General features: G+C 38.3%; 1 protein-coding gene and 1 long non-coding RNA gene across 4 annotated transcripts in view; one reads left to right on the top strand and one right to left on the bottom strand.

Moving 5' to 3' along the window:
• Window positions 1-608: 608 nt before the first annotated feature.
• On the bottom strand, window positions 609-9,541 carry LOC140578776 (uncharacterized). Its single transcript, XR_011983049.1, has 3 exons — window positions 8,330-9,541; window positions 8,152-8,210; window positions 609-5,140 (listed from the first exon to the last, which is right to left on the bottom strand). It is a non-coding gene; the product is annotated as an uncharacterized lncRNA (long non-coding RNA).
• LOC111843663 (uncharacterized) overlaps window positions 6,851-21,643 on the top strand; it is a 74,342-nt gene continuing 59,549 nt past the window's right edge. Inside the window, exons 1-5 of one of the 3 annotated variants that reach the window (XM_072700638.1) lie at window positions 6,851-6,992; window positions 11,867-11,898; window positions 17,834-17,890; window positions 19,686-19,775; window positions 20,583-20,627. In XM_072700638.1, the coding sequence (XP_072556739.1) occupies window positions 6,866-6,992; window positions 11,867-11,898; window positions 17,834-17,890; window positions 19,686-19,775; window positions 20,583-20,627 (351 nt within the window). In that variant the 5' untranslated portion in view covers window positions 6,851-6,865. Of the gene's footprint in view, window positions 6,993-9,607; window positions 9,887-11,866; window positions 11,899-17,833; window positions 17,891-19,685; window positions 19,776-20,582; window positions 20,628-21,643 lie in introns of those variants that run through there. The other 2 variants (XM_023811407.2, XM_023811406.2) reach the window with 2 other exon arrangements.

The following is a 21,643-nucleotide window of genomic DNA, read 5'->3' as shown; positions in this document are numbered from 1 at the left end:
ACCACACTAGTGCAAATGGACCAGTGTGAGATTTTCCCGGTAGATGGAGTACCAATCCTGCCACCAACCCCCAAATTCTCCCTGGAAGTTGGAGGACCTGCTTGCAGGGCTGGATGTAGGTCAACTCTTTCAACCCTATCCATTTTTGAGTGTTTTTCTATCTCTTTTAAGTTTATTATATGGTATATACATGTGTTAGCCACATATGCTGTATGTTTTTGTTTTGACATTCTGGGCTACTCAGATATGTCATAATTTGATGTGTAAATGCTGTCTTGAAATCATCTTTTTTATGAGAAAAAAAACTACTCGCACCTATTGAAATTTAGTCTCATCTAATACAAAAATTTGCAGGCACTATTTTTTACAGTATATACCTTATAAATGTATAAATGTTGAGATTAGAGTCTGTATGATGTGGGAATGCGGGGCTTCACTGGGGGCCTTTGTACGACTTAGAGAGGTGAAGGAATACATGGTTAGTGCCAGGCGGAAATTAACATCTTTTATTTAGCATCCATTTGGGAACTGCTTGTTGACATTGCCTGATAGACAGCAATGCCTTTATATATACTATATATAAATATATATATATAAATTTAGTCTCAATCAACAAACCAGTGCTGTGGCACCTCATTGTGTTTACATGTGGGAGGTGTTCCAGTTACACGATGGGTGCGTCCATTTCAACTGGTTTGATGGAGCTCGGCATTAAACATACATATACAAAATTTTGTGAATAAATATTACGAAAATATCAAGTAACTATTCCTAATAAATAGAAAGCTGTGTTGGTATAGGGCCAATCCAACTTCAAAAAGAGAAACTCTCCAGGTATGTCATCTTCTAAAATCTAGTCTATCAATGCTCTTGCTAAGCAACAAAAGCCTGGAACAGGCATTAGAAGAATTTCTCTGGTTACACTGAGAGGAGATAATCTGCATGATTTTCACAATGAATGTATTGTGTCCTACTATGCCCACAAAAATTGTCCTTTTGTGTCACCATAAAACCCTTTCCTGCTATAGTACAGAAACAAAAGTCAGTTGTCATGATAGTATATGTAGAGTTTTCTGTTCAAAATGTGCCTTTCCAAAATACAGAAGCAACTTTATACATTGCCATTATTTAAATCACTGTAGAGTTGATTTACTTCCTTAGTGAACGGGAGAAAAAGGGCATTACTTTTTTTTACTTAAAGTGTAACTGTGTAACAGTGAACAGTACTGTGAAACCTGCAGCACACAGCGATAACAATACAATACATTTTGGTTTGTCAATTACAACAAAACGAAGGAAGAAAGTTTGCCATACGGAGAGTATGCTTGTTCAAAAAAGCCTGTGGAGGTTCTTCATTTTGAAGCATATTTTGTTTTAGTTGTGTGTTATGCCATGGATGAATAGTTACATTATGCTGTATTATAACTACTCTTTATTGGTTCAGTATCAGGGTCTGTTCCAAACATAGGGCATAAGGCAAACATCATTCTATTTTAAGAAACTCAAACAGTGACACACAAGTGTGCCATGGAAACAAACATCATGTCGTCAGACTGCAGGAGAGTACTGAAGTACCCAGAGAAAACACAGAGGAACCAGGGAAAGACTGGAGCAGAATCCAGATATGAACACATGGACCCAGATACAAGAGTCACAATGCTGGCTGTAAATTATAGGTACTTACCTGTTTGATTGATCACTTTCTCTGTCAGCTATACAGAATGCATCACCGTTTATTTAAATGTCATCTACTTCTGATTTCATCCTCTGTCTATGCAAACATTTGTGAATATTAGCCATGTCCTGTTTGACTGACATTCAGTGACTTTTTCATGCAACACTGTAACCTTTTTTTATATACAATACATCTGATCACTAGAGATGTAGTAGCATTACAGACAAAATGCTTTTTGAAAATACATTTTCCCTTGAACTCCTGTAATCATTTCCGAGTTATTTGCAAGTCAGTGCCTGAGTTTAAGATGTTAACCTGCGTTGCAATCATGTTAAATAGCTTGGGTTCTGTATATGGAAATACAGCATATCACAGTGCTTGGTTCCAAGAATGCAAGCTAAGAACGATTTTCATATTTGCATATTCATTACTTAAAATCTTTCAGAAGATAATATTTGGGGGAGGGGTCTCTGATGACAAAATATGGAACACATTGGGCGAGGGGGACACAGCATTTTATTTTTCAATATAGGACAGGTGGCAAATCTATCTATGTCTGTGTGGGTTTTCACAAAGGCATCTGAATTAGGTGAGTTGCCCATGGTGTGTAATGTGTATAATAAGCAATCTATAATCCACAGATAACATTAACTGCTATTACTCACCAGCTCTATAGCTGTGAAGTATTGATATTCTTACCATGTTATACTATATGGAGTGAGAGAGAACCGGGACAGCCAATCCCAAGTGATCTGCTTCAGCGAGAGCTGACTCAGTCAGAAGCAGCTGGGCTCAGGCCTTGTGGAACAGATGTTCATGCTGGGAGGAAAAAAATGAGCTGCTTTGGGTCATATCTCAAGCACAGGGTCAAGTTCTGTTGGAAATTAGCGGTAACCAGCGTGTTTACACTACGGGACTGAGTTCTTCAGGCAGTATGAGTACAGCAGATGACGGATGACGTTCCATCCAACGTCAGGACCTGCAGTGAGATTCACATCTTTTCAAACTAGACCATCACAAACGATTCACACAGATACCTTATACATACTTACTGTTTACAGAGCTGTCTTAGCCAATGCTGAAAACCATGTTGCAGCTGCTCGAGGAGTAGATCCACCAGGTCCCAATATCGACCTGATTTATGGATGATAGGAGAAAATGTTCCAGAGACTGTAGGCATTCCAACAAATACACAGGGTGAGCCAAAAGTAGGTACAGTATACAGTTTTTATTTTGCAAAGTACATTTTCTATTTCACACAGTAAAGTTTTTATTTTCGAAAGTTACTTTTAAAAGTATGTATAGGTTTTATTTTAGAGTACTCTTAGGGGTTTGAAATGTCCTCCGTCAATGTTGATACATTCCTGGAGCCTGTCCCTGACACTCTTTAGCTACCCTAACAGCTGCATAGCAGAATTAGCTTGCCACCACGTTCACCCGACCTAACACCCATGGACTTTGTTTGGGGGGCATAGTAGAGATGATCTTGAGAGGAAGGCCCACACAGAGGATGAATTGAAGGAGTTCATCTTGCAAGCATTTGTGGACATTGATATTAACTGGGATTTGTGTGCTAAGATGAGTCACAGTGTCAGGGACAGGCACCAGGAATGTATCAACCTTGACGAAAGACATTTTGAACACCTAAGAGACAAAACATGACCCAATCAGTTCTGTCAAATAAAAACTGTGTACTTACTTTTGGCCCACCCTGTATAACTATGGGTCTGGATGTTTGATATGTACTGTATTTCCAACTCCTTAGAGACAGCACTGAAAGACAAATCCCTGCATTGGGGAAGTTGTCTGCATCGTAATCATCGTCAAAACTCATATACTAGTAAAGCTTAACTAAATGTAATTGCACTCAGTCTATGTATATAATTGCTTTTACATCAAGTGAACTGTCAGTGGCTCCATAACTTAGTTAACTTTGGCACTTTGTTGTCACTGATACAGTAGCAACAGAAACATCTGATAGGTCTCAAGCATTCCAGTTTAAGCCATCTGTGAGCAGAACAGCCTAAAAAGAAGTTTATAAAAATCCTTTTAACAAAGAAAATAAATCATAAAAGATAGGTCTTGAGAAATCTATATCCTTCTTAGCTTATAAATAAGAACAATGGATGATTTCTCTTTGATATAAACATGAGAATGAGTCCTCTGTGACAAAAGCCCTGCGATCCATAACAGAATTTCTAGGCTGCCGGGTCCCCTGCCAAAACTACTGCACTAAGAAGTCCGGAAGATTCATGCCGAACCCAAGCGTCAGACTATAAAAGGAAATAAAACATCGTCTTGGTTAACTGCTTCATTGCAGTGACTAAACTCTGCAAGTGATTTTTTTTAGCACACCTTACTTTTGTCTTTTAATGCATCATTAGTTGTACGCGGTCAGCATCGTACACTGCATAACAATTGTGCAATAGAGTAAAGTTTGTTGGGTGGTATGTGTCTCTGCAGGTTAGGACATTGATGGGAGGGTAGCTGGTGCAGCTCCTGTGGTTGGCAAAGTTGCTGCAACACTATTGTGTACTTGTGCAGGATGGTAAACCCCGAAAAATGCTCCAGGGTTATTAGATAAAAAGCCTGACCCTGCAGTCGACCTCAAACTTCATTCTCACTTGTATAAGTGTACGCCTAAAAGGGGCGTAAGATGGGATATGTGAAAACAAAAGCATTCATATGTCATTGTACTGATACAAATGGCCAGGAAAGTACTACAGCATCTTCTCACACATATGACAACAAGGACACTGCTTTTAGTGTATTCACATCATTGTCTGAACTGACAGTGGACATCTTCTCTAAATCAACATTATATTCATGTATGATATCCTGCAGTATAGATAATAATATTTTATTAATCCCCATGGGGAAATTCTCTTCTTTTTGCTTACTCCATCTTGCTCATACACTAAATGGACAAAAGTATTCTGACACACCTCTTAATCATTGAATTCAGTTGTTTCATTCAGACCCAATACCACAGGTCTATAAAATCAAGCAAGCTCAATGAATTGAAGTGTGGTACTGTCATAGGATGCCACCTTTCCAATGTCAGGTTGTGAAATTTCTTCACTGTTAGATATTCCACTGTAAGTGGTATTACTGCAAAACGTAAGTGTTTAAGAACAACAGAAACACAGCCATGAGGTGGAAGACCATGTGAAGTAACAGATCGAGATCGCTGAGGTGCATAGTGCGTAAAAGCAGCCAACTCTCTGTTGACTCGGTAACTGCAGGGTTCCAAACTTCCTCTGGCATTGACTCAAGCAAAAACTGTGCTGGGAGCTTCATGGAATGGGCTTCCATGTCTGAGCAGCTGCATACAAGCCTCACATCTCCAAGTGCAATGCCAAGCGTCAGATGGAATGGTGTAAAGCTCTGGACTCCGGAGCAGTGGAAATGTGTTCTGTGGAGTGACAAATTAGGCTTCTCTGCCTGGCCATCTGATGGATGAGTCTGGGTATGACAAATGAGACATGGGACAATTTTACACAAAAAATAAAATAAATTAAGAGAAATTAAGATAAATCACAACCAAAGGCCAGAGAGTATAAGTAGGTTTTTAAATTAAATTTAAAAGTATTGGTGATAATCTCACATGCAAAGGCATGGTCGCCTTATGATTTCAAGTGCGCTCATGGAATAAACAAGAATTGCTGACTGGCAGCTCTAAGATTCCAAGAAGCAGTGTAAGGTTGAATAAACTCTGAGATGTACTGAGGACCTGTGCTGTGTATTGCCATCAAAACAAACAAGTAAACTCTAAAGTTAACAGTAGCCAATGCAAGTAGTAAAGTAACGGATCCTGGGTCCTGAAGGATCAACATGAAGATATAGTTCCTGGGAATTCACCTGACACTTCTGCAACACTCTCTCACTAAACCTGATAGAGTTACCCTAAACATTACAGCCACAAAGTCTGGTAAACAGGCCAATATTCTGAAACTAATAATTTACACGATTGATGAATCATAGTTGTGATTAGTTGATGAGTAACAGGCTTATTTTTGGTTTTCTGACATTACTTGTGTAATTATAACTAAAATGCATTTTTAGAACAGTCTGCCCCCTCCCAGCCTAAGACTGGATCTGTTAAAGGGACTAATAACTCTGGACTCACAACTCTCAATATTAATCTGTTGATTTCACGTTCTGCTCCACGTCAAACTTTAGCATTAAGTTTGCATAATCCTTCCCCACCAATCTCATTGTCTATGTCGTAAAATGTCATATTTATATAATGTTTATATGTCTCAGTATTTGCACTATGACCAAAGAGAGTGATATTTCACCTCAGTGTATGATTCCAGCATCTGAATTCAATAAAAGATACTTTGAGGTTTCTAAGCACGTTGCATTGCTATTCCAGAAGTATGAAAACATGTGAACGTGCATGTATGTATGGTATACATTGGACAGCAGTTCTAGCACTGCACAAATCTGCTGTCCTATGGGACCAGGGTAGTGCTAACAGGAAAAACATGTGGGATCTAATCATAGCTATGGGATGACATCATGCCAAGAGAGACAGTGGGCAATTCAGCACACCCCTGAAAGACACAAAAACACGTTGCCCACTGCATGGAAATACAACCAAAGACCTTAGTTTCCTCTTTCCTACAAAGAAGAACACAATACATTCTTCCAGTCATTGTTGAGTCTGCACAGCAGCAGGCTTTGGTTGCCGCTGTACAGCCATTTCCTACCGTTGCCAAAGGAAATTCAGCTCCGCAACATGGCCATTTTTATATACTAATAAAAATTGGCTTTCTTATTTCAGACTGCATGCATAGGTGATACTTAGGGCTTCCAGGACTAACATAAATTTCGGTATGAAACGCTATTTTTCTATAATTATATTTCCATGTATATCCACAGAAATCTGATGGTTAAAATGCACGTGTCTGAATGTCCATATTTTCTGATGTGGAAAATACACTATAGAAAATACACAGGATGCATGGGCATCCCCACCATTAAATGTGAGGGGGACGTGTCCCCCTCACATTTAGCATAAAATATTAGTTCACCCAGCGCTGTTTACCAGTGTGTCCCCCCCACTTTCAAAATGCTTCTGATGACCCTGACAGGATGTCTTATAAAACAACAGCCACCCACAAATACAGCTTCATGCCAGAGCATGCTTCCGATTAACCAGGGTACATCGTAAAACTGTTAAGCATGTTTTCCGAAAACCAGACAGATACATTTGACCCCTGTGAAACTCCCTGCTTATTTGCAGACCACCCCATCTCCCTCAAAGCACTGGAATCTGAGCGTAGGAGTGTGGGGGACGTTAATGCCAAAGGTAATGAATTCACCTTGTTTAAACTGTTATCCTGTTTTCTATTGTATAACTACTGCTTCCATTGTCATTGTATCAGTCTAGTTTACAGAACCTGTTCTGAATGAGTAATATGCAACACAGACATTTTCCTTATATTGTGTTTTGTTTCTGTATACATCTTAAGTGCATGCAGACCATTGAGTGATGAACCATTGTCCAATATGGTCTAAGATTGTCTAACAAACGTGATAACATATCTACTGTGGATACAGACATGGCATAGACTAATGTTGCACAGAACCTTCTGTCATCTAAAAAGAGACTTATATGGAAGACAGACCTTTATTATGCATATATATGCATGTAGAATTTTTTTTTAATAATGCACAAAAGTAACAACATAATATTAACACACTGTAACGCTTATATATAACTATTATATATTTGTGGGGACATCAAAACTCTTGATTTTACTACCTGGCTGCATGATATCTGCTGTAATACTTTTAACATTTATCTTATATACCCTCATATGGATAAATTATGGGCTGGAGACCTGAAAATATAAGAACAAAAAACTACATTACAGTAAAGTATGGTGACAAAAACCCATTCAAAATGAAATTATACAGGATCCCTAATATAGGATGTTCCTTAAGCTTTTTACTGTCATCCTCTTCTGTTGCAACTGATTTTTATTTTCCAGTTTGATCCAAGGTGAAGTTTTCACCATTTTATAAGGCAAGTTAACTGGCAGGCCAAATTTGGGTTACATACCTGCCCTCCTATGTACTCCAGAAGAGACCTTCCATGAGTCCAACCTTAACCACTACACTACATACATTCATGCTTTTGTCTGCAATTATTGTGAGATGTTGCAATTTCTATTTAAAAGTAGTTATTCACTTAAAAATAACAACTCCCAAAACCTCACATTCTAAACACATAATTGGCACAGCACTGAGCATGGCAGATGGTGTCACAAGATTGTTATCAGAGAGGCCTCAGATTGGAGCCTTCAAATCAGAATTTACAAAGAAGAAGTTCTTAGCTTAATTCACCTCTTGTAGTGCATCATGCATTTATTTACATGTGGTTTTAATACTATTCAGGAAACAAATGTCTTCAAATGGAGGCTGCCAGACCATGATGTTTGCAAAATTAGAACAAACAATCTTACCTCATGTGAATAAAACTACGGAAGTCTGCTACAAGCTTCTCCACATAATTGCCTTTATCCTGAGATGAAAGCAGATTTTCTGTTTTCTTAGCCCAACTTTTATCAGTGGCAATTAAGTGATGACACAGAATAGCAGTAAGTGATACTTTAATATAAAAATCTTACTAGAAGATCTTACTTTTAAATAATGATACCGTCCATCAAAATAAAAGATATACAGCTCTGGATAAAAATTAAGAGACCACAGAAAAATTTTCATTGTGTCACTTCTTTTTCAATTTAGGAGTATGTGCCTGTGTTCTGGTCCTTCCCTGCTTCTCATTAATGAAGGGCTGCTTCCTTGCTTTATGGGTCTTCACTCCCGCTTCTAGGAGCCTGATATGAACTGTCCTAGCAGTGCACTTCACACCTGCACTTAATGTTTCCCATCCCTTTTGGAGGTCACTTGATGTCATGTGTCGCTGTCGGATAAGTTGACGAGCATCTCTGGCATTAGAGAGATGCTTCTGCCCTTTACCTGGCTGGTACTTGGCCATTCCAAGTGTCTCCTGCTTTATCTTGTTCTTATGTACTGCTGCCTTAGAAACGTGTACTTGAGCTGTACATCTATTATTGTTAAGGAGACTATCACTATTTAAAAGGCATTTTCTTCTAGTTAGATTTTTATTCTAGTTAGAATTTATTGATGGATAAAATTAGGAACCAGAACCTAAAAATAGGCAAGCAGTCAATAAGCAAAATACATGCACAGGTGTAACAAGAATAACAAACTGTAAGTAAATATGATGATGATGATGATGATGGTTATATACTTGCCATATTTTTTCCCACTGTCCAGCTTGCATTGTCTAGTCCGATGCCACTTTTGTTTTTAATAATAATGCTCCTGTGTACTTTGCCCTTTGCTGTACATGGTGACGTACGATATGTATGTTACACATTAATTTATGCAAGAAAATAAGTAAAAACTGCCACCATTATACAACGTAGTGTGGTTTAAATCTATATCCACGTCAGTGGGTATCCATGAACATCATTTGTAATCGTTGAAAATATTTAATTAGGATCCACATCACAATTGTAGTGATTTCCTACTAGAAAGCTGCATCTGACTTTGCTTTAAGCATTATAGACAACCTTGCCTTAAAAGATTAAGGGCAAAAACGATAGACAGCATTATTTATAAAGATATGTTAAATATCAAACGATAGCAATTAAAGATAATTATTAAATATTAAAGTAGAGATTTGCAAATGCTGTTTCCCAATGAAGCAACAGGTTTCTTTTCAGATTAATGAAAAATCCAAACGTGGAAAAACAAACAGACAAACAAGCAAACGTTTTAACACAGAAAGCATGCTCGGAATCGGACAACATAAAGACGATGCTGTCCCTTAAATATCAAGAGAAGAAAGTAATAGCTGCACAAGGTGGTCCTTCTGGGCTAAAAAATGGGTGGTCAGTCTTGCAACGGGGGGTGGAGTAAGCAAAAGAACTAGCAGGGTGGAACAATAAGTCTCAACGGCGCGACAAGAGCCAAAATGAGCGCAAGATGTGTGTCAGTAAATTAAATTATGTAACAAAAGAAGAGACAAAGAAATTATCAACAGCGTGAACTTTTGAGCGTTTTGCGCATTTTTAGACAAAGGGGTTAAGAGCGTCTCCCAGAATGTTCTCCAACAGCGCCTTGATTCTTGTGCTGGTCATGTTTTTCACGCATGAAGCGAGAGCTGAGGTAAGTTAATTCATTATCGTTTTTGTCACTATCTATTATTCAGCTCCAAATTGTCCAGTCTTTGGATCAGTTTAGAGGGACACTTCTGCCGGCAACTTTCGGTGTTGCTCAAAATGCTACACAGAAGATTCACAAAGTACAGTTTTAAGACAACATGCGCGTTGATTTTTTTCCATATATTAAATAAAGTGTGTCACGCCATTGTTTATGCAGTGGGGCGATGAAGTTGACATAAAAGTGATTGTTTATTCGTGAAGTGCGAAGAGAGGAAGAGGAGGTGAAACAATTGGAAAAAAATCAGGAAAATAATCCATACAAAGAAAAGGTTGCTTTATCGCATAGTATTGAACTTTATTCCAGTCTTGCGATTTTTAGTTAGTAGCCTATGTATGGGCTCTAAGATTGAAGTCACCCCGCCCAGCCATTGCATCCTCCCACGTGCCCCTAAACTGCATAGTCTGCATGTGCTCCACTGTCCAATGAGAAATAAATAAATAAAACACACAAACAATTAAAATAAATAAACAGCCGATCAGTCTATTCGAAGATAACTACGTAGTGGTGGATGTAATTTCTCAAAATAAACAAACAAAAAAATGTGATTAATTTAAAAAACACACACACGAGATTTACATATTCTCCTTAACTGAATGCGGGGTAATGTTCTTACTGTATATTTACTTAAAAAAAATTAATAGTCACAGGCTGCGTGTCCATTTTACCATACAATGTGTCCAGATGGTTATTTTGCACATATGTTTATATGAATAGGCATTTTGCATGAATTTTATATGAATAGGGATTTCTGGGATGTGTGTGTCTAAACAGTGGAGTTAGAGAACATGGTTGAACCCATATCCAAATGGTGGATAGTACACAGCTTGGGGTGCCCTCATAAAGTTGAAGCATTATGGGAATTTTAGGGAAGTGAGGCATCTGTCTCCTGTTCAATACAGTATGCCAAAGACAGGAAGTTCTGTAAATTACAGCTCAGTGATGGCTTTAAGAAAAAGAAACTTTCCCCAGGATGTGACATGTGTTTTCATGGTTAGGCCAAAGGCTCATGTATATCCTTTAAGGTAATATTCCTTAATGCAAATGTTCAAATTCAGCACTTTGACAAACTCCGGCACATTTCAACTGATGTCTCATGAAACAACCTAAAACAACTGAAGCCTTTACCTCTCCACTTTATACGTTCAAAAAGCTGCTGAAAAGAAGACTATAAGCACACAAAATATAATGAACTCATAACTTTATGGAAAAATTTCAGGTATGATGGATGAATTAATTGTAAAATTATATTTTATATATAATATCCGGTCCACACGATAACACTCTACACTATGCAGGGTTAAAATTTGAGTCTTGTTTCAGAACAAAATGTGTTAGATAGGGTACACATCATAACATTTTATGCATAATTTGGACAGATGAGCTTTTCTATATGAGTAAATTTGATGAACGGTATTTGTTCTTTGCTTGATTATCAGCATTTGGATATATTTTGGAAGTTGACATAAAAGTGATTGTTTATTCGTGAAGTGCGAAGAGAGGAAGAGGAGGTGAAACAATTGGAAAAAAATCAGGAAAATAATCCATACAAAGAAAAGGTTGCTTTATCGCATTGTATTGAACTTTATTCCAGTCTTGCGATTTTTAGTTAGTAGCCTATGTATGTTAGAACAGAATTTAGTGATACATGTAAGAGCACGAGGCTTTAATGGATAGTCAGGAGAGTATCATTTTATTCTCAAAGTCATTGTTTCAAAACAAATGATGCACTGAGTGAGCATATTTTAATTATATGCATCACTAAACTATTTTTTGTAAAGTTTTTTTTTTTTTTATTCCTACAGTATAGTGTCTCATCTAAGGCGTTAAACTGAATGTTGTTTCTGAACAGCCAATCCACACTATACATTCTAATTTAATGTACACTCTTTTATTTCTTTGATGTCATTGACATGACCCCTGCAGCTGTGTTTGAAGCTATGATGGGTCTACATACAGTAGGTGATGACTTTTAGTCTACTAAAAAACATCTAAAAGTTTGAAGTGTTTTCTGAACTACAAAGGTCAGCAGAAAGTGTGATAACTTGAAGCCTGTGCATTTTGATGACAGCGCTAAACTCTACTTTGCATGATATACTGTATCTCCCTGTCTGGTTCACAGCACATGTCCCTCACACGCATCAAATTCTAAACATTAGCTTGTGTTGCCATGCAGTGTGAATGACATGCAAAGAACTGTGTCTCTGAGTGTGTAGCTTAACAAACTAGCTAGCATACCTCATAGAATTTGTGGTCTTAAATAACGGTTTTTGCGCTTCTTCCATGGTTACTTTTGAATAACTGGTCAATGTTTTATTTTCTTCTTATGTTCTTTGTTGTCTTAACCTCTGTACTCTGTTTTAGGAGAAAAGCTACAACCCCTCTAGCCTATTTTGCAGGGTTTTGATTTTTTCCAGCCTGTTTCACATCCCTTATATGACTCCTGGGAGAAGCTACTTGAAACGTCTGGGGAAAATATTGAGCTTTTTGGGCTGTTTCTTTTAGAAATAAATCCAAATGTTGTTGCTAAAGCATATCACAGTAGTTTTAAAGCTGGTTGTTAATTTATTTGTTATATCCTGATTTAGGCCCAGCCAATGATAGTGTCAAATGGCAGTGAGAAATTCTTCTTGTTATGAATGACTCATAGCTACAGGAAGAAACACAGACATTCAGACATTCACTAAAAAGCTTTCATGGCAGGAATTGGGATAATGTCAACACAGCTAACCAGCATCATACTTAGAACAGAATACATAGAACTACATGTTTCAATGCACATCAAGGTTGAACTTCATCTGAAATGGACTGCAGTGGATCCCTAGACAAAAGGTTATGCTACTTTTGATGCATGGTTTTAATATTTTATCTTATTTGTATTTTTTTGTTTGAATGTTTGAATAAGCACAATAGGCTCGAGGAAGGGTTTTAAGGGTTTAGGTACGGATATGTGAACATTATGACAGAAGTTGTAATGGAAAAACTAACTTAAGTCACTAAACTCTACAGAGGTATGTTTGTATGACACAAGGCCTCTCTCCAAGTGGCAGTTTTATTACCAACATTGCAGTGCATTTGCGACCAGTCCCACTGGCTAATGTTGCGCCACAGACCCTGTCGATGCCACCCCAAGCCTTGTATGGTTCCAATGCCCATTATCGGCCACCTTTACAAGGAGATTGGCAGGGATCTGGTAAGGCCTTTTCTCCAGTCAGCTACAGGTCAAAAATACATGCTAGTGATCGCCAACCATGCCACCCAGTACCCAAAAGTAGTAAAATTCCAGAAGGCGATTTCCAAATCGGTAGTGAAAGAGCTCTTTCTGCTGTTCAGTCATGTCTTTGTGTGTGTGTATGTGTGGGGGGGTTTCCATAGGAAATTCTAATGGCCTCATGAACTCCTGTCTTGTCTTGGCTAATGGGAAGTTTCTGTGAAGTGCTGGACATTCAACATCTAGGTTCATAAGAACATAAGAACTATACAAACGAGAGGAGGCCATTCGGCCCATCGAGCTCGCTTGGGGAGAACTTAACTAATAGCTCAGAGTTGTTAAAATCTTATCTAGCTCTGATTTAAAGGAACTCAAGGATTCAGCTTGCACTACGTTATCAGGAAGACTATTCCATACTCTGACTACACGCTGTGTAAAGAAGTGCTTCCTTAAATCCAGTTTGAAATGTTCTCCTGCTAATTTCCACCTATGGCCACGAGTTCTTGTATTTGAACTAATGCTGAAGTACTGTAACTATTTGGTTGAACAGCATCCAAACCTGTTAGAATCTTATAGACCTGGATCATGTCCCCCCTCAGTCTCCTTTGCTTGAGGCTGAACAGATTTAGCTCAACTAACCTTTCCTCGTATGACATTCCTCTAAGACCAATCCAGGTTGCTACAGTTCCTAAAATACCTGTCGCTTTGAGCTTAAGTAAGAGCCTCTTGTGGGGGACAACATCAAAAGCCTTTTGGAAATCTAAGTAGATGACATCATAGGCCTTCTTATCATCAACTTCCTGAGTAGCTTCCTCAAAAAACTCCAACAGATTTGTTAAACAGGATCTACCTCTCCTAAAACCATGCTGGCTATCCCTCAAAATCTTATCTGAGTCCAGGTAATCTACCATTTTCTATTTCATTATAGCCTCCATAACTTTACCAGTTATACAAATTAGACTGTTTGGCCTATAGTTTGACAAATTACTTCTATCCCCTTTTTTGAAAATGGGAGTTATGTTGGCATGCTACCACACCTTCAGATAAGGTTCCTCAGTTTACCACCTTCAAATGATACTTAAATCAGACTCACCAAGGGCCCCATGCTTAAATAAACAAATACTCAAGGGTATTGACCACAGATGGTTGGAACTGGGACCTGCTGCTTCCTAATGTCCTGTTTGGAGTATGGGGGAGTGCCCTAAGCCTCCACTGGCTTCATGCCTTTCCAGTTGCTATACAGATGACAGCTCAAGGGTCTGGGAACAGCAGCCATGACCTACCTACATCACTATTAAACATGTCTAACAGATGATCGACCCGGTGATGTCAGCAGTGTGGGAGGACATGGAGCAAGACCAGTGTGCCCAGCAGAGAGCCAACACTTGCCCAGCAAAGCTCATAGAATTTCCACCATGTGACTGTCTGTTGGTTAGAGAAAGTAGGACGTGTCACCTGCAGAATAAATCAACCAGGATGCAGGAACCTTGAACAGCTATATCATATCAACCTGTAATAATGACATATAAACTTCTTTTACATACAAACTTGTATTTTCCATTTGTACTGGATGCCATCAAGCAGGCCAGCCTGACAGCCAGCCCCAGTATACGCCACCATCACCTCTCTGAAGTTCCCAATACCTGCACTACATAATCAGCCAGAGTCAGTCGTGGCCTTACAGAACTACCCAGGCCTTGTGTCTAAAACCGAGGAATGTGCTTTGTGCTACACTTCTCACTCACAGCTGCTCTTCATTTGGACCTGACCTGCAAGGGACAGTTAGATCGTTGCTGCTGAGATGGCCTTGCTGAAGATAAAGAAAACACTGACATAAATCACACGGAGCAATAAAAACGGCAGCACACCTGTCCAAAACAGCTGCAATTTGACATTAGATATACAGATGACTAATTTATTTAGACCAAAGGACAAAGCAAAGCTAAACAGTGAGATAATGGATGCAGCAGGCAATCCCTCATACTGTATGAAAGCTATGGACTGTACTGTACAGAGCGGGGATGTTTATGTGATTGTTGCCATGGAGATGAATTGGAATTTGCTGACAGGATTGAATCACAGATGAACATCCTGACACACAGGACTATGTTATATGCACCTACTTACTCAATGTGAAAAAGAACAGAAGATGGTCTTCATTCAAACACAATAAAGGAACTGTCTGTAGTCACACATATGTGTAGGACAATAACTTTTTTTTGTATGTTATTCGTGGTGTGATGGAAGAGAGAAAGCACCTTTATGTAGCAAATATGGGTACAGTCATGTACAGTATAATGCATTATAGATACCTTCATAATGCATTATAATCTAGCCATAAAATATTGTAAAGGGAATATAATATAATGGCTATAACTATTTAGAAAAAAAACATTTTAAGCCTGGTATAACACATTATAACCATGTTTATTATTCATTATGACATTATACCTTCATAATGCAGTACAAAGCATCCTTAATCCTAATACTGACTGTCATTAAGGTATCTATAGTGCATTATAGATGAGAGCTTCATAGAGCATTCATAATGCATAAGAAACATTGCTAAAATGTGTTGGGCCTTTTTATAAATAGTTATAGCCATGTTTATAATACTTTATGAATGCATTATGATGGTATCTATAATACATTTACATGGCTGCTTTAAGTAAAATGTAACAGTTTTTTTATCCACTGTTATGTTGCAGCTTGTGTTAGTAACTTGAGGATCTGACAAGCAATACAATCAAAAACAGTGTAGTCTCAATGGTCCTTAAGCAAAAAGACAACGTGGGAAACGAGTAACAGATGGGACTGTGGGCTGGTAACTGGTGGACAATTCTGGAAAAAAATGCACAGGAAGACTTATTTGTGGAGGACTGGTTAAGACAGGAAATAGGAACCAGAAAGGAGAGGGGAACCTGGAATCCATCCAGGAAACTGAAACCAGGAAACAGGAACCAGCCAGAGATGGAACATACTCGGACCTCGGAGAAGAGTCATGAATGGACTAGGATATAAGATATAAGAGATATAGGATATAAGAGATAAGACTGCAACATACTAAAAATAAGAAACCACAAGCAGATAGCTTTCCAATAGATGACAGCATAGCACATATATAGGGTGGCCAGTGCCATTTTGTTCAGAAAACCTTAAACAAAAATAAGCACTTAGCAAAGCTTTCATTGTATAATTTCTGGACCCAGTGCTTCTGGGTTGCGTCAATGAATACGGGACCACGCTCATCATTTTCAGAGTGGGAAAAATGGCAACGTTTGCAGTGATTTATGATTTGTTCACTGGTGCAGCATGACAAATATGCAGATATTAGGTAACTGGATATTTACTGAAGCAATAGTTTCTATGTTACATTAATCAGAGGCAATTGCAAGTGTAGATTTCAGGATTAAGCTATGAAGATAATATATCAATGTACATTTGCAAGACAGGAAGACAAAACTATCCTGTAGATAGAGACAAAACCCAGCCTGGTCCCACTCATCTGAGTGTAGATGAGAAACGTAACTGTGATCCTGCAGATGTGTTCAGATTTTGGCAGAGTGTCCCACATATGAGATTCCAGCTGCCATAGTTCCCAGGCTCTGACATTATCAAGGACATTGTTTTTTTTCAGAGGGTGGTGTGTTAAAGGATTCCAGCTGGTCCAGCACAAAGTGTAAAATTTGATTATTCCCATGGTTATCCAGTTGGAATATTTAATATCTTAGTCATTGCAAAAGCTGCCTCTGAAATTTTCTCAGATGTTGCCGGCACTGAGATACAAACCTGTCATATCTGCCCCCCAAATGCTCCTAAACATGTTTTTACGATTCAATCGCATGATAATGAGTGGTAGTGATACCCAGGGCTGAATTTAGGGGCATTGGGGGCCCCATGCTAAAGCTGCTGTTGGGGCCCTATCTACATCTTAAAATGCTGCTGAAATATCCAGCCTTGGTGACACCTGGTACAGACAAATGTTGAATCCATCTGATGTTGCAATAGCTATCAGAACACAAAGATCTGCAGCTTCCGCAGTGACTCCCCTTAGACAAACCTGGCTCAAAAAAGTCTTATTCGGACAGAGGTAGGCTACAGGCTGCCTGTGACCCTGAAAGATGGCAGGAAATTAATTATTTTATTTTTGTTCCGTTGAACACAGCATTTTACCATGTAGCTCAATGTTGTGTCCAGTAGGTCTCGACCAGCATATAAACCAGTTTGCTGATATTAATTGATATTATGGTTTCACAGACTTATTGACATTGGCTAATAGCCCATCAATAAAGCATCAATAATATCTCTTTAATTAAACAATTATGATGGAGAAAGTGCTTATAATTTGTCGCTGGGATTATCGGTAAGTGTTACGGATCAGTCTAGGTTTGAGCCGTGACAGAATGTATGTGTACCTACAGATAATAAAGACCAAAGGAAAGTGGTTAGACATATGAAACGTGTGAGACAGTCGACCAGCTTTGGACATATAGCTAAATCTGGTCATCATATCAATCAGAAAGGTACGGTTTAATGAATTCCATCCTTAAAATTTATCGGTAACAGATGAAATGTTCATGCTGGTCAGGTCCTAGTGTCCAATGCCCACATGTTATGTTGCTTTTTTGCATTTTAAGCAAATGACTCATAAGAGGCAGTAACAGTAAGTCTTCTTTCTCTAGGGGTGCTCAGGTTCATCCTGTGGCAAGTGTGACTGCAATGGCATCAAAGGGGAAAAGGTAAGTCTGTTACTTATCTTTAGTGTGAGAGAGGATCCCATGTCATCATCACTCATCTGTCAACTCAGCTCCATTTTCTTCACTTATGTCTAACGTTTAGCAAACATCTTAACCAAGATTAACATGAATCCCTGTAACATTGTGTGTCATGAATTATAGATTTGCTTTATATGTCGTGTTGGCTGGTGTAATGACAAAGACGGCAGAGCTACTACAGTTGGCACACTGATGATTTGTGGATAAGTGGACATTGTATCTTCAGCTCCATTCCTCTTTTTTATATACTTTAACAGTCTCCCAATAACTCAACTTAAATCTTGCCGCCACAATCACCTCACATAAAAAATCACCCTTTCCTTAGCTACATCTTATTGTAAGACCTGTTTTGGAGTTTCATTGCTGTACACTGGAAATGTCATTATGTGCCTCCGTACCTCCATTTGAAAGCATCCAGGAGCAGAGGGGGCCAATGAATAGAACAGAAGCTCTCCAAAACTTTTTTTGGTTTCCCATTCTGCCTGCCAAGTAAAACAGAGCAACACAAAAGGACATAGCCTGAATGAGGAAATTCAGAATAAATAAAAAGGACACCTGAACATTGTACATTGCATCCGTGTGTGTATGTGTGTGTATGTGTATGTGTGTTATTTATATATTATGTTGTGGGGACCAAGTGTCCCCACAATGTGATAAAAACCTGTTATCTTGATGTTGTGGGGACCATTTGTTTCAGTCCCCACAAGGGGTAACTCAATTTTAGTAAAATCTGACTGCAATCAAAGCTTGTCAAAACCTAAAAATGCCAAAAATCTTGTATTTTGTTTGGTTACTTATGGTTAAGGTTGTCATTTGTGGGAATAGGGTTTCTCCTATAGAAATGAATGGACAGTGAATACAAACCTGTTTATGTGTGTGTGTGTGTGTGTGTGTAAAATCTGCTGAAATAAGAAAATTTAAGATTGTTTTCAGATTTTACTTTTGTGGTTTTTTTTTCTGTTTGCAACATGAAGCAGACTTCTGAACAAATAAAATTAATGAATGAAATTACTTATTTTGTTAATGCAATTAGTACAGAATTATCTCATTCATAGTAACATAATTTAGCTGATAAGGGCAGAGATGAAATAAACAACATGTTTATGAATGTGCATCGATATGTCAGAGATGAATTTACAGACCCAAATAAGGAAACACTGCGGGAAACACCATGCAACCATGCAGTGAGCTATATCTCCCTCTAGTGGCAAGTAGAGGGATACAAATAGCTAAACTATAATATTATGCATTGCTCATTCAAATTTTTCAGTGTTAGAAGATATTGACTGACTGTCTAGGTAACAAAATAGCTGAAATGTAAATGACAGACTTTCCCAGGACACAATTATAATAGTTCAAACAATAGTGTACATTTAAGTGTAAGCCTTATATGAACAGCTGCAACAGCTGTTATTATTACCAAAGCTATAGGACCAAACCATCCAGTGTTCAACAGATGGATTTCAGCTTATTGCTCCAGTGGTGAGCTACTGCATCCGGGATAGTTTTTTTAACAGCTTTCTGGTTGTGAAATGCTGCCACAGGACAGGGAATTTTTTCATTTATTTATTTTTTTAAAGATCTCTTTATGTACTCTACTTTTACTAGTGTATAATATTTGTTTTGCAAATTTAAACTGGTACATACTGCTCTACTTGGAATGAAATGTAATATGTCATGTTGAGAATTTATGATAATTACACTTAGATCATAACATTTTAAAATGCCTGACCTGTAACTGCTGTTACGCTGGTGACAGGGTGCACAGGGATATGCTGGTATGCAGGGCAAGATGGGCTTTCCTGGACTACAAGGAGGGGAGGGTGCAGTGGGGCCAAGGGGCCCAAAGGTGAGTAAGTGGCACAGATTAACCCTAATACGACTCTACAAATTTTCAGTTGCCAGTTTCATACAGTTAGCATTTTACAGGTTCATCTATGTTACAAATATTTGCTGGTCCAAAAGGATAAGCACCATCTGGTGTTTTTGTCTTTGATTTGTTGGTGTCTCAAGTTTTCAATGCATATAAATTTAGATGGATACTCTGCACAGCTAAGGGTTTGCACACATTCGCTTCTGCGGTGTCGATCCAAAACGGCTAATGGCTACACAGCTGTCTACAAGTCAGAGGTCAGAGACAGTACATCTGTAGATGTTAAATACTACACACATAATATCAGTGAAATGCTAGTTTGCATTTCATTTGCCCTTAACCTACACTTTCAAAGTTGACAACTGTCATGTTCTACTTAACAGACTTTGGCAAAAAATTAAGTAATTAAACTATTATGCTGAAGTTCTAGAGGCCGGTATGGACTGTTTCTGTTACAAGGCCAATGAGATGTTATTGTTGTGTTCATCAAATGGCAATGCCATGTACACTAGTGGCCAAAATTGTGGAAACACGTCCACAATTTTTAGAGATTGCAGAACTTTATTTATTTATTTACTGTTGCTCCAGTGACTTGTTTGATTTTCTAATGTATGATATTTGTAACATTCTTCACTCGTTTATAAACATTACCACTGATATTTGTGTAGTACTTTTTAAAGTGTAATGCCAAAAATGCCCACAGTTTTGGCCACTGGTGTGTGTACTTATTTAGGATTGTTAGGTTTCTCTCTGTTTGTCTCAGTGTTTCAATTATATTGACAGGGAGATTCTGGCCACCCAGGAGCACCAGGATTGAAAGGAAGACATGTAAGTGTCTAGAATGATGGTTTTATTGTTGGTCTTTGCTCCGATTATGCTGACCGTCGGTGCATAAGACATACAAATCACTAATTTGCAGGATAGTAAGGGCCTTATAATTGATAACGAAATTGATATGGTAAACGAGTTTAATGATTATTTTTCAAGGGTGTTCACAATAGAGAACACAAGTAACTTACCACCAATTAATACGAATACAGCATCATCTATGACCAATATATGTATAACTGAGGTTGATGTGATACTAAGCCTAGCTAAACTCAAAATAAATAAATCGCAGGGGCCTGATGGCATCCTACCTTTAGTCTTGAAAGAGATGAGGGATATTATTAGCCAACCTTTGACTTTAATATTCCAGAAATCGTTATCTTCGGGTGTGGTACCATCAGATTGGAAGCATGCTAATATAACACCCATATTCAAAAAAGGGGATAGAAGTAATCCAGCAAACTATAGGCCAATCAGTTTAACTAGCATTACTGGAAAAATAATGGAAGCTATAATTCAAGTGAAAATGGTAGATTACCTAGATGCAAATAACATTATAAAGGATAGCCAACATGGATTTAGGAGAGGTAGATCCTGCTTAACGAATCTGCTTGAGTTCTTTGAGGAAGCTACAAGTGAAATTGATCACAAAAAGGCCTATGATGTGATTTACTTAGATTTCCAGAAAGCCTTTGATGTTGTCCCCCACAAACGGCTCTTGTTAAAGCTTAAAGCTGCAGGAATTTTAGGAACTGTGGCAGCTTGGATCAAAAACTGGCTAACTGATAGGAAGCAGCGAGTAGTTATTAGAGGCACTATGTCACAGTGGGCCTCCGTTTATAGTGGGGTACCGCAGGGTTCAATTTTAGGACCACTATTGTTCCTAATTTACATTAATGATATTGACACGAATACATACAGTAAACTGGTTAAATTTGCAGACGACACTAAGGTGGGCGGGGTAGCAGATACTAATCTAGCAGCAGAGAGGCTTCAACGGGATCTGGATTTAATTA

This window comes from Paramormyrops kingsleyae, chromosome 16 (genome assembly GCF_048594095.1).
Source record: "Paramormyrops kingsleyae isolate MSU_618 chromosome 16, PKINGS_0.4, whole genome shotgun sequence".
Classification (NCBI taxonomy): Eukaryota; Metazoa; Chordata; class Actinopteri; order Osteoglossiformes; family Mormyridae; genus Paramormyrops; species Paramormyrops kingsleyae.
This window is presented reverse-complemented; position numbering and strand designations above follow the sequence as displayed.